The 14571-nt window shown below is 39.5% G+C and overlaps 1 protein-coding gene across 1 annotated transcript in view; it reads right to left on the minus strand.

Annotated features, from left to right (window-relative positions):
• col25a1 (collagen type XXV alpha 1 chain) overlaps positions 1 to 14571 on the minus strand; it is a 196155-nt gene that overhangs the window by 59600 nt on the left and 121984 nt on the right. The window contains exons 5-6 of the mRNA XM_081598907.1: positions 9792 to 9818; positions 6645 to 6671 (exon numbers count right to left, since the gene is read on the minus strand). Of these exons, the coding sequence (XP_081455033.1) occupies positions 6645 to 6671; positions 9792 to 9818 (54 nt within the window). The remainder of the gene's footprint in view (positions 1 to 6644; positions 6672 to 9791; positions 9819 to 14571) is intronic.

Here is a 14571-nt window from a genome sequence, read left to right on the forward strand (position 1 = left end):
AACACACACATATGACACTCAAACACTGGATGAACAAAAACAGTAAAAAGGTGGAAGAAGACAACAATCCAGCTTGTATTCTTACGCTTCTACCACAAACTGTGGGATGTGGGGAAAACTCTCGCAGTAATGCGCAAATCTCACGATGAGTGAGTCGATTTACATATGGGCCCATGTGGGTAGTGTGTGGGTTTTGCAAAATAACCATTATAGGTGTTAAAAGTCTTCACGACAATGGCAGAGAGCCATGGTGGAACTATAACAAAATATTAGATAACATTAATATTTGATATGACCTAAAACCATAGTCGAACTTCACTTGAAAAGCAAACCAAGATCTTTGAGGAGGAACGATAAAATAATGTAATAAAGCCGCAACTCGCTTAAAACTGGGGGTGTGGTTGTGTTCGCAATTAAACACCACATTCAAACTCATAGGAGTTCTTCGTTTAAAGAGCCTTTGATGAAACCCAAATGAAGTTCAGCTGTTCTTGTTCTTTTTCTGACATTTCTTTTTTTTTTTTTTTTTTTTGCATCTCACGGCAAACCAGCCAAGGTCTGCCAGGGGCTTCCAAGCGTCAAAAAGTCTCAGTCAGGACAACATTTCAGAACGTTTGCGAGGCATTACGTGGAACACAGTGATAATCAAGGAGAGAAAATATGGTGCAGTGATGACAACACAAAGTACTGGGTGTCTTTTTCAAAATTGATGAAAAGCCATGAAGCAACTTTAACAGACCTAGAGGAGTTTTTCTGGTAAGTTGTGGGTTTCTAATGTAGCAACAATCTGCTTTGTTCCTGATTTGCCTGGGGCTATGGGGTCTGGTAGCAGGACAGGAGCCTTTTTTAACAGAGAAAAACACTAAAGCAGTACAAACCTTAGCAAAAAATCACATGCTAAGAGTTCCATAAGAGTGTGAGGAAATGTTTTGTTGCTCAATTTGAACTGATTTTCTATGTATCCACTTAAGACTCAACATAACAGGTTCAGCTTTACTGCTATGGTTTGTATGTCGTCAACTAAACAGGATCCAAAGCAATTTCCCATCCAGCCTAAACAAAATGCATATGGGTGCCACACACTCCCGAAGGCTGGGTGGTTCTGTTGGAAATATAAATGTACTTTTTAAAATAAGAAGTACTCAGACTTTTAACACATGGGAAAAAAATGGTTACTCAAAGTCAGAGACAAAGGATATGTCAAGATTGTATTATAAAATGTCTAAATTTCTATATACTGGTAAGCCCATGTGTTGTTCCCTGTTGTGCTTCAGAAAATAAGAGATTGAGACGTTTATTGGGAACTCAGTAAAATAGTTCTCTATTGTTTTCCACAAGCTTCACGACAGATGTAATCTAGCCATGAAAAGTGAATAAAACAAGAAAGCATTGGGACTTCTCTGTGTTGGAGGGAAGCAATGATTTACAGCTGCATATTAACTTTGATCCGGATCCAGACGCTGTGATTTTTCAGTCCACCAAACATGGTTTTTAAATCTCAGTGAAATAAATGCTCCGTAGTGTGTTACAGTATATCATTTTGAGAGATAGTGTCCGTAGCTCTGTTTTGATTTTTTTTAGCACTTTTATATCCTCATCTCTGAGGCAAAACACAAAGTCATGCTAACCAACATCCACCAAAACAGTATTCCTTTAGTTCCTTTCCTTATGTTTTTACCAAATGCCCATCAAGAGCAAAGTTAAGGATTTGTTCCTTCTTAACGAAGAGGCATGAAACTATAGATCACCTTCATTTTTGATAAATTAATTTGTAAGGTTTAGAGGGTTTTTATGTCTAAAATGACTTACAGGTGAGAGTTAAAGCGCTCCACAAACAAAAAACGCCACTTCTCTTTGGAAATGATCCATTATTAGATTGAAAATGAGTGGAAAAGTAGTCAAAGTAAGGAACATTTTTGAAAAACCTTAAGAAAACATAAAAAAACAACATACTGCTCAAGTCCATTTACATTACATGAATGTCTGGCTCTATGAAAGTAAAAATAAAAATTGATGGATGACCCCAAACATTTGCACTGTATTGTTTTTTTTAAAACACAACGGCCTATTCTGTGGAATAATGATTGATTGAATTTGAACAACAAAAGTCGAAGCAAACTTTCAGCCAAGTACTAGTTGCACGGCAAAGCGTGCGCCATGCTGGTTCTGCAATGATTCCATATTATGTTGGTGATCTTTGTGCTGCAGGTTGAGTCTCGCCACAAATACCCACCATAACTAAACAGATGAAAGTATTTCTTAAAAGACTGGCAGATAATCATAAACATGTCCTGTGAAGGATCAATCTTCATCTGTAGTCAAGCTCGAGATAAAAATCTGGCTTATCCAAACATGGCTTTTGTGCCATCCCTCTGGTTTTCCAAAGATAATTCAAAAAGCATGGCTCATTAGGAATATGGCTTTCAAGGCAAGCTGTTTTGATTCATGCCTGCAGCATAAATGAGTAGGGGATACAATAGCCTTGCTGTGTGCGACTGGAATCGAAACGCAAGTATTTCTCAAGTTATTTACGACCTCAAACATTTTGAAGACAAAGGAGGGGAAAAACAAGCAGTGGATTATGGTCAGGGGGGGAACAGACAATACACTTACTCCAGGCATGAGATCCAGTGTGGGGCATATGCAAGACGATACACATTGTGCTTTTCCAATCACTCTGAGCCATATGCACGCAGAAAATTTCGGTGGAAAGATCCAGCCGGGTCAACACAATGTTGACTACCTCGCTGACCGGTGTGTGTTTGAAATGTGGAAAAAAAACAACATATATATATATATATATATATATATATATATATATATATATATATATATATATATATATATATTCATCTCCGTCTCCATACTGTTTCAATGCTGATGTCCATGTGTAAGAATGATAATAACATAATAACATAGTGGCTGACAGAAAATTCTAACCGTTTACAGACTGCTTTTGTTTGCTTTACTCCCAAAACGGATGTTAGTTATTAGGTGGGGAGCTCTGCTGCTGCATATGTGCCTGTGGCAAAAGAGAATTGATCTGCAGTAAACAAAAACGAAGATATGAGGCCAGACCAGGCCAGAATCTCCTGAAAGTAGTCATGCTCACCAAAAAACCCCTAGCAATACCAGGCAGTTGCATCAATGTGTGCGCATCAATGTGTATACTGAAACCAGCCTGATGTTTTGCTCAGGTGTGCTTCTGGTTTATGTCATCTAATCTTCAGTTTTTCCAAAAGATTTTCAACTGAATGCTAGTCAGATGATTCTAGCTGCTTTATTTTCTTTCTCTGAAACCAGTTAATAGGTTATTATTTTTTATTGTAGAAATATCTGAAATAGTCTTGGCCTCCGTTTCTTATCAAGGACGACTCAGTATAAGTTTCTATCAGTACCATATAATGAAACACCATATAATGAAACACTCCACTAACTTTACAGCAGGGATGATCTACCATACAATTTCTTACTAAAAATAGTGCATGGAATCAATTATTAAATAGGCTTCAACATGAGTTTTCTTCAGCAGTGGAGTGTTGTGTAGTGTCTGTGCCTAGAGACTGTTGCAGCTTACTATTTTATTTGCAACAAAAAAAAATGCACCAGACAATTTCCAATCTTTCTGAATCTCATTTGTCTTTATTACAAAGACTTTCACTCATGGATTTGTTTTAATTTCTTTGTAATTATGGATGATTTGGGCTGTCACCAAGACATGGTGTAAATGACATGCCATTATAAATGCATTTCCTGGGATAAAAATGAATGTGTTCAATACTTTTCTACAATGTTAGGATCTTTCTTTTCAAGTATTTTACAAAGCCTCGTGAACTGTTATTACTATTCCTGGGCAAGAAAGTAAATTTTTATTATTTAAAGTAAGCTGTTGAAAGATTTGTCCAAAGTAATCCACGAGTTCTCCAACCTTTGCGTGACAGCTGCAGTTACTGCGAACGATCAAAAAGGACCACACACCTTACAGTGCGATGCACACAGCCAGCAGCTCACGCTAATTACATCCACAAGTGCGCCTTCGGAGGTGGTCGCGTGTTTGTTTGTCAAAACTGGTCCATTCATTATTTGCTGCTTGGTTAACCTCTCGTATTTGGATATGACCCGTGACCTTTCTGGACAGACAAATGGCCGACCCCGACATGTGGGCAGAAAGCAGAGGAAGTGTGCTGTGGGACAGCTCTCGCGCTCTCGCCGGCTGTAAAAGCGGGAGTCTGTCTTTTGTTGCATTCTGAGGGACGGCTGATTTAGATGCAACCTGGCAGGAGCGTAATCTGTGCTACACGTAGGGGACATTATCTTGACATGCTCTGTTGTTTACATCTTCTTTCATATGGGTCTAATCAACTCCGTGCACAGGCTCAATATGAGCCATGAAATGAGGTTCATTTCCACCCGGACAGATAGAACGAAGGTCAGCCAGCTCTTGTCCGGCGATGGCTTCATTTACTAAGAAAAATCTTTCAAATGCTGTTCCACTACATTTACTCACTAATCTAATATAAAAACAGTCAATATGCTGCTTTGAGAGAGTAAATAATATATTTTTGGGGAATGACCTACTCGGCTTTCCGCCCTGTAATGCTTTGAATGCGACTGTGCATTAATTTGTGCCCATTAAAGGGACAACACGGCAGTAACAGAAAGACGCTTAAGTGGTACCTTAAAAATGCTCTGTTTATTTGTTCTAGAAGACAAATTGCACTTTGCTAGCTCTACAAACATTATGCTTTTTCTCTTGCAATAAATCATTTAATTGGGAAATGGGCAATGATACCAGATTAAATTGCCTGGTTAGGGTGTTACCTAACCAGGCAACAACAAAAAGTGACAACTACAGTGAAATAGTTTAGGTAATTTGCATTTAGTCAAAATGTAAACAAAAACTTTGACTAGAAAAATGTTCTCACACATACATACTCCCCATCCAACTTGAATAAGAGCAAATTTTCATCTCTAAATGGGCAAAACTTGTAAAAAAAAAAAAACAACTCAAAAATATATATTTAAATGTGTATAAAAAAATGTACATACATTTTATAAATCTTCTACTATGTGTTGGTGCATTGCATAAATCTTCATTAAAATGTGTCAAACTGGGACAAATTGGGCTGCATAGTGGCACTGTTGGTAGCGCTGCAGCCTTGCAGCAAAAAGGGCCCTGTACATAGGTGGGTTCTCTCCTGGTACTCCGGCTTCTTCCCACAGTTAAAAAAAAAATCATATTTGTTAGGTTAATTGGTCGATATAAATTGCCTGTAGGTGTGTGTGTGTGTGTCCCTATGTTTCCATGTGATGGCTAGGCGACCTGTCTAAGGATGAATCAACCAAAACTGCAAAGTTACGCAATATTGATGGCTCGAAATGTCAAGCATACCCTTAAATGCTGGTCAAAAATGATCCAAAAATAAAAGAGTAAAAATAATATGTTTAATTAAAACTATTTATACCTGTGCGTCCTTAGTCAGTGCAGCTCTAGCAACACTTTCAGCTGTAGGTATTGTAGCAGTGGGAATTCACTCTGGGACAATTAAAGTCCTAAAAGTTGGCTATAACTGGGTGGATGCTTATGAGAAACATTAGATGTGTCACTTGGAGACCACTAATTGAATTTCACAGAAAGGGTCATTTGTATCGACTCTCAAATCATGAAGAAAACCGGGTGAAACTCGCCTGGGAGGAGAGCCGACAAGAGTTCCTCGGCGAACTACTGACGTCTGGGCGGGCGCCAGCTCTGAATTGGGATCAGATCTGCCTGAGAGACGGCTGGAGTTCTCCTGACAAGACGAACTGTGCTGCTGAATTCTCGTTTTGTGTCGTGCCAACCTCTGTGTGCTCTCTGGCCCATTATAAATCAATTACAGGCGTTCAAAGTGACTCTGACTAGCACACAATCCGCCCTTGATGAACAACAGCAGAGACAGAGGAAGTGAAAGTGTGCGCATGCATGAGCACATGTGACCCCTCTTAATGCAGTCTACTTTAAACAAACCTGTGCAGCCCGTTTCTCAGAGGGACGGCTCATTTTTTAGCCATTATTGGGGTGGGGGGAGGAAAGCTGCACTGACTGCTAAGAGGAGATGGACTAATTCGTTTCGGAGAGCGTCAAGCATGGAAAAGCACTTACATTAGCATCATTTAGATGCTGCACTTTTATAGAAATGTCAGACTTATAGAGCTGGAAATGATTAAAGCGGTGAATATGCCACGTAACATCTAGAACAGAGGTTAATCACGAGTCGACTTCGCGTGAAGGAAGGACTGGTATTTGGTTGTTGTTGTTGTTGTCGAGACTGAGTGGAGTTCTTCTGCCGGTGGGAACAAAACTGCAAATTAAATCCAATGACGAAGTCAAAATGAGCATTTTTTCAACTGCTGCAGGGGGACTCTAACGCAAATCATCTCCCAAAAGTTTCTCACAAGTCCGCCTACCCGCTGCCGATGTGGAAATAAGCAGCACTGGGATGCTTGTTGTATTTGGCCACATTGGAAGAACTCTATCCCAGGAATTTCATGCATTTCAAACCTTTTGCCCACAATTCTGCCGGGGGACGAGGAGGGGGTGAGGGAGACACACACACAGTCACATTCATCTACTAATCACAAAGAAGTCAAAGGAAACCGCTTACCCGTGGTCCCTGGTCACCTTGATCTCCCTACAAAAGAGAAGAAGAAGAAGAAAAAAAGAAAACTTGTTTCAGGATCTGAGGGCAAAATATACAGGAACACATGCACAAATACAGTGATGCAGCAATAAGCCGAGGCTCACACCGAGATCACTCCGGCGTAATGCAGAACATATTGATAACGTGGAATAATACAGGAACCCTCAACTATTCGTTGCGGTTGAAAGTAAAATCACTTATGATAACATGGAATGACATGAATTGGGTATGTGAGAAGGAGAGAAGAAGGAGAGTGGCGGTGTGAGGTTTTGGTGAGGGGGCGGGTGGGAACCGCATGTATGCCAGATTTATTTGCCCCAGAGATCTTCTGGCCGTCTGCCTTTTCTGGGGGTGTATGTCTGTGGACGGAGGCCGACTCTGAAGGTTAAAACATTTGGGTTTCCAGTCAGTCCGCATGCCAAAGACTGTGGCTTTATCACATTAGAGTTAACCCCAAACAAAAGCACGCTGTTGTTAGAAATAAGCAAAGGGAGAGTAAAATGTTGGAAGGTGAATTATGACCTTAACGGGTCTAAAATCAGGACAAATGAGAACATTCGAGCCGCCTCGTTTGATCGACTTTTGATCTGCAGTAGTGGAATAACCCGAGCAACTTATCACGCATGGACGGGAAGCTTCGTCAAAACAAGCGTCGATGTGCAATTTTAAATGATAACAGTTCTTGGAATTTTTGTCATTTTTCACCGAGCCGTTTTGCCAGAACCAGATTAAACGGGAAAACAGTCGCAAACGGCCACGCTGGCGAACCCTTTGTTCATGCTGGGTGGGAAAGGGAGCGCAAAGTTGTTTTGAATTTCATTAAACTTGCAGATGAGGTGGTTTATACGCGAAGAGCGGACACCGGTTTATTCAACAGGACCCCGCAGCTCACGGCTTGCAAAACAAATGTTCGACGTAAGTCTGGTAGCGAGAATCAGGACATTGTGCTAATAAAAAGAAGGAAAAAAAATTACTGTTGTTGATTTGTGATGCTGGTCACAAGAAGCAACACGCAACAAATATCTGTTTCCAAATGAGTGCAGATTGGCTGAGATGACGGTTGCTATCGCTCTCAATGCGTTTGACTTCATGAGCGCCATTTCCTGTTGCTTCGAACAATCTGAAACATTTTTTTTTCGTTTATCGTCAATAAACGCACAAAGAATCGGAGTGGCTATTTTAATAAAGCACAATTCTCGCAAAAGTGTCAGTGCCCCCTGGACTTATGCACATTTTGTTATGTGACAAACTTCAATGTATTTTATAAGGATTTGATGCAATAAACCAGTACAAAACACTAAGTAATTGGGTGAAGGAAAGGAACGGAGAAAGTGTTTGTACAAATCGAAATCTGAAAAATGTGGCTTTAGTTTCACTGCAAGTGTTTTGAGGGTATCTCTCTTTGTATATCTACAGATGGAAGACCTGACTTTTGGAAAACGTTACCACAACTTTACCCTTTGCCCTGTCTGCTGTGTTTCTTGGTCTCCGTGTTTCCGTTTATTCCTTAGTCTCCCCCAAAAAATACACTGAAGTTTGTAGCAACAGGAAATGTGAAAAAGTTCAGAGCATATGAATCGTTTTATAAGAACATATAGCTACAAAATGCTCGCCAAATTACTTTTAAACGCTTTAATTCCAAGTTTCAACACTGCTAAGTTTCAATACCGATGCCTTCGAGAGTGTTTTCACTTTACATTCAAACACAAACCCAGTGGATATAATGAATAAATTCAGGGATTTTATCAATGTTGGTGTTATTCCACAGGCATGCTCTTTGTCCGCAGAACTTCAGAGTTGTGAAGAAGCTGTGTGGTTATTTTGCACGCTTCATTGTTGTTTTATGGAGCATTGCACAGAGAGGCATTTTAGGGGTTCAGCCTGCATGGGACTGTGGCTTTTAACACTCTGCGTTGTGGATGTGTGAGCCTGAGAAAGGAATGTTAGAATTGAAACCTAAGGTCAGGTTGACTTAAATTCACATAAAGTGGGAGCAGATACCAAATTACACCCTCTGTGGCCAAATGAAGTGCAGCCTCTAAATACTGGAGGTCCTTACACATGTTTGTTATGGCTACTTTAGGTCAGGTCACTTTCCTCATTGAAAAGCAAAAGCTTTTAAATCAAGTTAATGCCGTACAAACAGAAAAAGTATCATGAAAAACTATGTCTATTTAATAAAACTTTGTTTGGAGAGATAACGCATACAGTTTTGTTGGTTTGATTGGCAATGAAAAGATCTTTAAAAAAATAAGTCATGGTTTGACTGTTGCACTCAGACTGTAGAGTTTAAGAAAAACAAGTAGATTAAGGAAAAGGCAGAAGCATGAATGTATATGAACTTGCATCTACAAGGAGCTTGTAGATATTTTTTTTCTTAAACTGCTCTGTTATATGGTCAGTAAGAAACTCTTTAATCCGCCTTAAATCTAAGGTGGTCCTCATGTCGCAGCAGTCATGACCCATTTTTCAGGTTTTTGTGGGTGGAATAAAATGTTTTATAAACCTCAAAATAATTCATTCAGAAAAATACCCAGCTTGAATGTTCTCAGTCAAAACATTTAGAATTTTTTTTTTAACAGATTTCCTGAAATACTGTCCAGTCTGATTGAAAAGCAGCAAAATAGTTCAGTTCTGATAGGAAGCAGATGCCAAGTTTTGCACTACTTGTTGCTGTCGGTTAGCCGCTGGAGGCAATTTCAAGGTTTACAGATCATTTTTATTTTTTTTTAGTCTGTCACTGATTTACTTCTGTCTGTCAGATGAGCAACTTAAAAATAGTAACTTCAGCAATGCTAATGTAACTGAGTTTTATAAGAGAACCTCACACAGTCTTCATTAAGAAACCACTTAAAAACGAGAGGATAACAACTTAACGACTTTCTTTAATACTTCAAAATAAGAGTCTCAGACAAAATCAGGGTGTCGATCTTAAAGCACCAACACTGATAATAGTTTCTATTTAGAGGCAGTCACAGGTTTTCAGCAACAAGACAGGCATTGGCAGATCACTCTGTTATGAGTAAAACCATGGATTCTTAAAATCATCAAACTGCATCCTACGTAAAATAAATAGTAAACATGTCAACAGAAGCATGTATAATCACTCACCTTTTCTCCCTGTGGACCTGGAGGACCCTAAAAGGAGACAGAAAAGAACCGTTTAAGTTATTTTTACCAAATTAGAAAGCAAACGGCGCTCATTACAACTTTCATTTTTTATTATTCCAAAAAGACCCTAAAGTAGAAGCCTTGAAATGTAGCAAAATGTGGGAAATTTAATCTTATGCCAAAGTTATGATATGAAACTTTTCAAATTGTCATGTTGCAAGCCAATGAATTTCATTAATCCAAAAATGATGACTGGTTTTCAAAGATTTTTATAGACAGGAAAGAACTAAAAAGAAAAGTGGGCATTTACATTCGGAACCCTTTAATTCTGACAGCCGTTAATAAAACCTAACGCCAAATAATTGTGATCAGAAACCATCTAATCAGTACAAACAGGGTCCAGCTGTGTGTAATTTAATCTGTGCAAATGCAGCTGCTCTACGAAGGCGTCAGATGTTTGTTAACGAACATTAAAGAACAAACGGCATCGTGAAGACCAGAGAACACAGTATGCGGGCCAGGAATAAAGTTGTGGATAATAAGCTCAAAGCAGGGTGGAGCTTTAAAGCGATATTTCAAGCTTTTAGAACATCCCATAAACTCTGATTAACACATCAGAAGAAGAAGTAAAGAGCACGGCGTATCAAGACAGGACTGTCCACCTAAACTGATGGCCAAGGAGAGAAGTAATCAGGGAAGTAGTGAAGCAGACCACCGTAGTTCTGCAGAAATCTCACTCATGTTGAAGAGCCTAAAGAACAACTATTAGCTGTGAACTCCACAAACATGGCCCTAATAGAGGAGTGAAAAGAAACTGTTGTTGAACACAAACAATATGAATCCCTGGCTGTTGATTGCTGCGTCCCTCACATCCACGTAGGAGACCCAGTAAACATGTGGGAAAATGCACTCTGGCCAGATGAGATCCAAATAATTAAACTTTTCGGCTTATTTGCAAAACGCTATGCAAAGCAGATTAGTCGCATATTAATCTGAGCACACCATCTGCACCGTAAAACGTTGTGGTGGCAAACTCATAATGTAGAAATGCTTCTTTTCAGCAGGAACAGGGACGCTGGTCAGAGTTAATGGGAAGACGAATGGAGTAAAGTTCAGAACAATCCAGGAAGAGAACTGCAAATTGGTTAGAAATGGGCAACCGGTTCGCCTTCCAGCAGGACAGCAACCCTGAACTTACAGCTGGAATACAATGGGATGGTTTAGATCAAAGCGTAATCATTGGTTAGAATGGCCCGGTCAAAGTCCAGACTTAAATCTAATTAGGAATCTGTGGAAAGACTTGAAATATGACATCCAGGAAGCCTTTTTTCCAGTCTGACTTAAACTGAGCCATTTTGCAAAAGAAGAACGAGTCAAAATTGAATTATCTAGTTGGACAAAGCTGGTTGATAACTGCTACACATTCCCTTTAACTTTTATTTGTCAAAAGGGGCGGGGGGGTGGAAGAGAGAAAAAAAACATTTATCATTTACACTTCATAATTACGCACCACTCCATGTTGTACTATCACATAAAATTGCAATAAAACATACTTCAAGGTTTGTGGTCATAAAATGCAAAAAGAAAAAAGGTTGGAATACTCCAGTAAGGCGCTGTAGCGCATTATCTGTAAAGGCCAGAGCAATGTGGTCTCCATGTCTTTTTAATGATAAACAGAGACAGAGTTTAGCTGAAATCAGCCATGTGTACTTTCAGACATCGTTTTTAAGGATTTGATTAAAATCCCGTGTCACCGACTGGCAGGCGTTACGTTGCGTACTGTAGACGGCAGGACTTGTAAAAACATACAATTAAAACATAAAACAGACCCAAATCAAGTCGATGTTTACTTAGACGATTAAATCCAACAGTCACTAACCAAATACTGGCAAGCACGAGCTAAAATGCAGCATGTACAGGAGGGATGCCGCCTCCTTTTTGCACAAAGCCTTTTTTTTTTTCTATTTTTTTTTTTTTTTTGTAGGAAGCAGCTTTGCATCCAGCTTGTCAGTCAGACGACAGCAGCTCCAGGGTGGCCTCTGCAAACACTCAGGGTCGAAAGATACAATTTGACAATGAGCTGGGCATCCATATGGATGTGAGCTTAAAAACAGTAACTTTAGCAGTCGAGCGGAAAGGTGAAGCCCGCATGGGCTCTATCCTCGCTCTGAGGTTGGACATTTGGGGGGGAGAAAAATGCTGACTTTGACTTTTCTCTTTTCTTCTCATTTTTTTTTTTTTTTTATAGACAGCGATGTACCAGAAACCTCTCAACCAACCACTCAGCAATGAAAAGTTATTGTTCCATCTTTATTTGAATAGGTAAAGAAATAAAAAGTGGGCGTAATACAGATGTACTTTTCCTAAATAAGCACTAATCTAGCCAACAGTATTCCATACACTGGTATTAGTATAATTCATCTCATGGGTTGATGCTCCTTAGAATCAACAGTCCAGCGACACAGAATTGCAGGTTTATAGAGACAGACGGGCTTGAAATGCTCTGGCACACATTTACAGACTCTAAAAGTGAAATGCAGAGGTAGGTTAGAAGTTTCTCTCCGCCTGTTTCCAACACGCTGCTCAGGGGAGAACGCCTTCATAGCCAGGTTTCTGCCTGTTCTCTGCCACTGCAAATTATTTTTATGCTTAGCTAACTATCTCTATCTCTATCTGCTTATATATAGAAGTGCATGCAATATCAACTCAATCTGCCTGGGATCTTTCTTCTTTTTTTTTTTTTTCGTCTCCCCCCTCATCCCCCTCTTCACCGTAAGGTTATGAACCTGCAGCGCAACTCAGCGGCGCGTCAGTGCATAAATGAAAGTGTTCACGTTTAAACAAGCTGATTTTAAATGCAGCTTAAACACAAGTGCTTTCCATGAGGTGGTCTCGCTCCCTGGTACTTGACTAGCTATATAAAAAGAGCAGCAGCAACCCTTGTAAAGATGAAATGTGTTATTGTAAAAAAACAACGTTTCCGATCGCGGTTTTCCTGGGCAGGATTAACAGAGCCAACATGTTGAAGTATATAGAACAATTTAGATTTATACTGATGGTGGGGCATTCCAAAAAAAAAGAGAAAAGAGTTTCCAGTGTTTTTTCCTCAACATGGAATGAAGAGTAAGCTTTTTAGCTGTGCATGGAAACTGGCTATGAAACAGTAAGACAGTAAACAGGCTGCTACTGCAAACCTGTGGATTTCTGCTGCAAAGAAGTACACACACACACACACGCGCGCGCACCCCCCCCTCCCCCACACACACACATACACTAAATCAGTGGCCTAAATACCAAATTGTCAAGCTCAGAACACTCGTGGGCCACAAAACATTTCTTTCTTTTTTTTACATAAAAAAACATGCAAACTTTTAAAGGAACAAACAAAGCAGGCACATTTTTTTCTGATCCAAGACTGATTTTCAAAATTGTGTGGGTCCAATGATTTTGATTTTGGGCTAAAAAATTTTTTTTATATATATATACCACAATCTATGTTTAGCAACAAGAATGGGACACTGGTAATACTTGCTGTATTTAATCATTGGGTGTTGTGTTAAGGGGATGTTTGGGGTCCTAATTATAATGAAAGCAGAAACATGGTTATAAAAAGAGACACACTTTGTGTTGTATCCAACAGTCTCACCCTAAAAAATGTGGAAAAAAAACAGCTGGTCCCTGAACCATTCTTGGACACAATTATTCGGAGGGCCACAAATGGCTTGCAGGTCGCGCTTTGGAGACCCCCTGTCATAAGAAAATACGGAAATACTGATGTGTCAGGGTATGTTGTTGTGCAAATTACAGGTGTCCATTTTCTTACTAGAGTACAAACCTCACCAAGATGTCAGAGAACAGATTTGCTGACTTTCAAATTTCTGAATGGCTCAATTCCCTGAATCTCTGTCTTTTCTTCACGTTTCCTCAGAGATGCCAAGATCAGACGACCAACTTCCCAACTGCACGATCAAGTTGCAGTTGAGACATGAAACTTCAATTTCTTTGATGACTTAAAAAAAAAATCCTTTTGATGGTTTTTAACACAATATGAGCACAGTGAATTGTATTTTTCTGTTAAATTTACTATGTATAATGTTTGGATTTTTAAGTAAAAAAAAAAGAAAAAAGAAGAATAGGGGGCAATAAAGTACAAATAGGTGTAATAAAAGTGTAGAAAGAAAAACAAAGCAATTCTGTTCACTTTGACTTCTGCTTCACTTAAAGCAGCATAAATGTTCAAACTTGACAGCTTGATTTTACAGACCCTGGATTTCGGACAGTTGGCTGATGACAGCCTGGATGTTCCTTTTCTGTTTTGGTCTGTAGCACAAGGTATTCATTTCTCCCAGACAGTGCATGTTTCCACTTCTCAATGGTCCATCGCAGACGCCTCGGAGTCCTGAGAAGTCTCCTCTGCCTGATGAACATGAACCTTGTATTTTGGCCAGTGCTGTGTTTAACTGCATCCGTGGATGTAACTCTTGTTACATTTGATAGATGGTGTTTTTTTGATGCGGAGCCATGCGAGGAAGCGGATAGTGCAGGTGCCAAGCTTGGGTTTTGCTGAAATTCCTCCATATTTCTTCTTCTTCGTATTGTTTATGAGTTATAGTAGGAAAATATGAAGGCGTTTCAAACGTGAGAGTAATTTTCTGACAAATTGGTTGAAAACAAATGGAGATTAAATGCTAATCTTTCTGACTACGTGTTTTATGGTCACCATCAGTCTAATCTAACTTTAATATTAACTTCTAACCTCACAACCAGCCTCAAAACTCTC

This window comes from Poecilia reticulata, chromosome 18 (genome assembly GCF_904066995.2).
Source record: "Poecilia reticulata chromosome 18, P_reticulata-male-v2, whole genome shotgun sequence".
Lineage (NCBI taxonomy): Eukaryota > Metazoa > Chordata > Actinopteri > Cyprinodontiformes > Poeciliidae > Poecilia > Poecilia reticulata.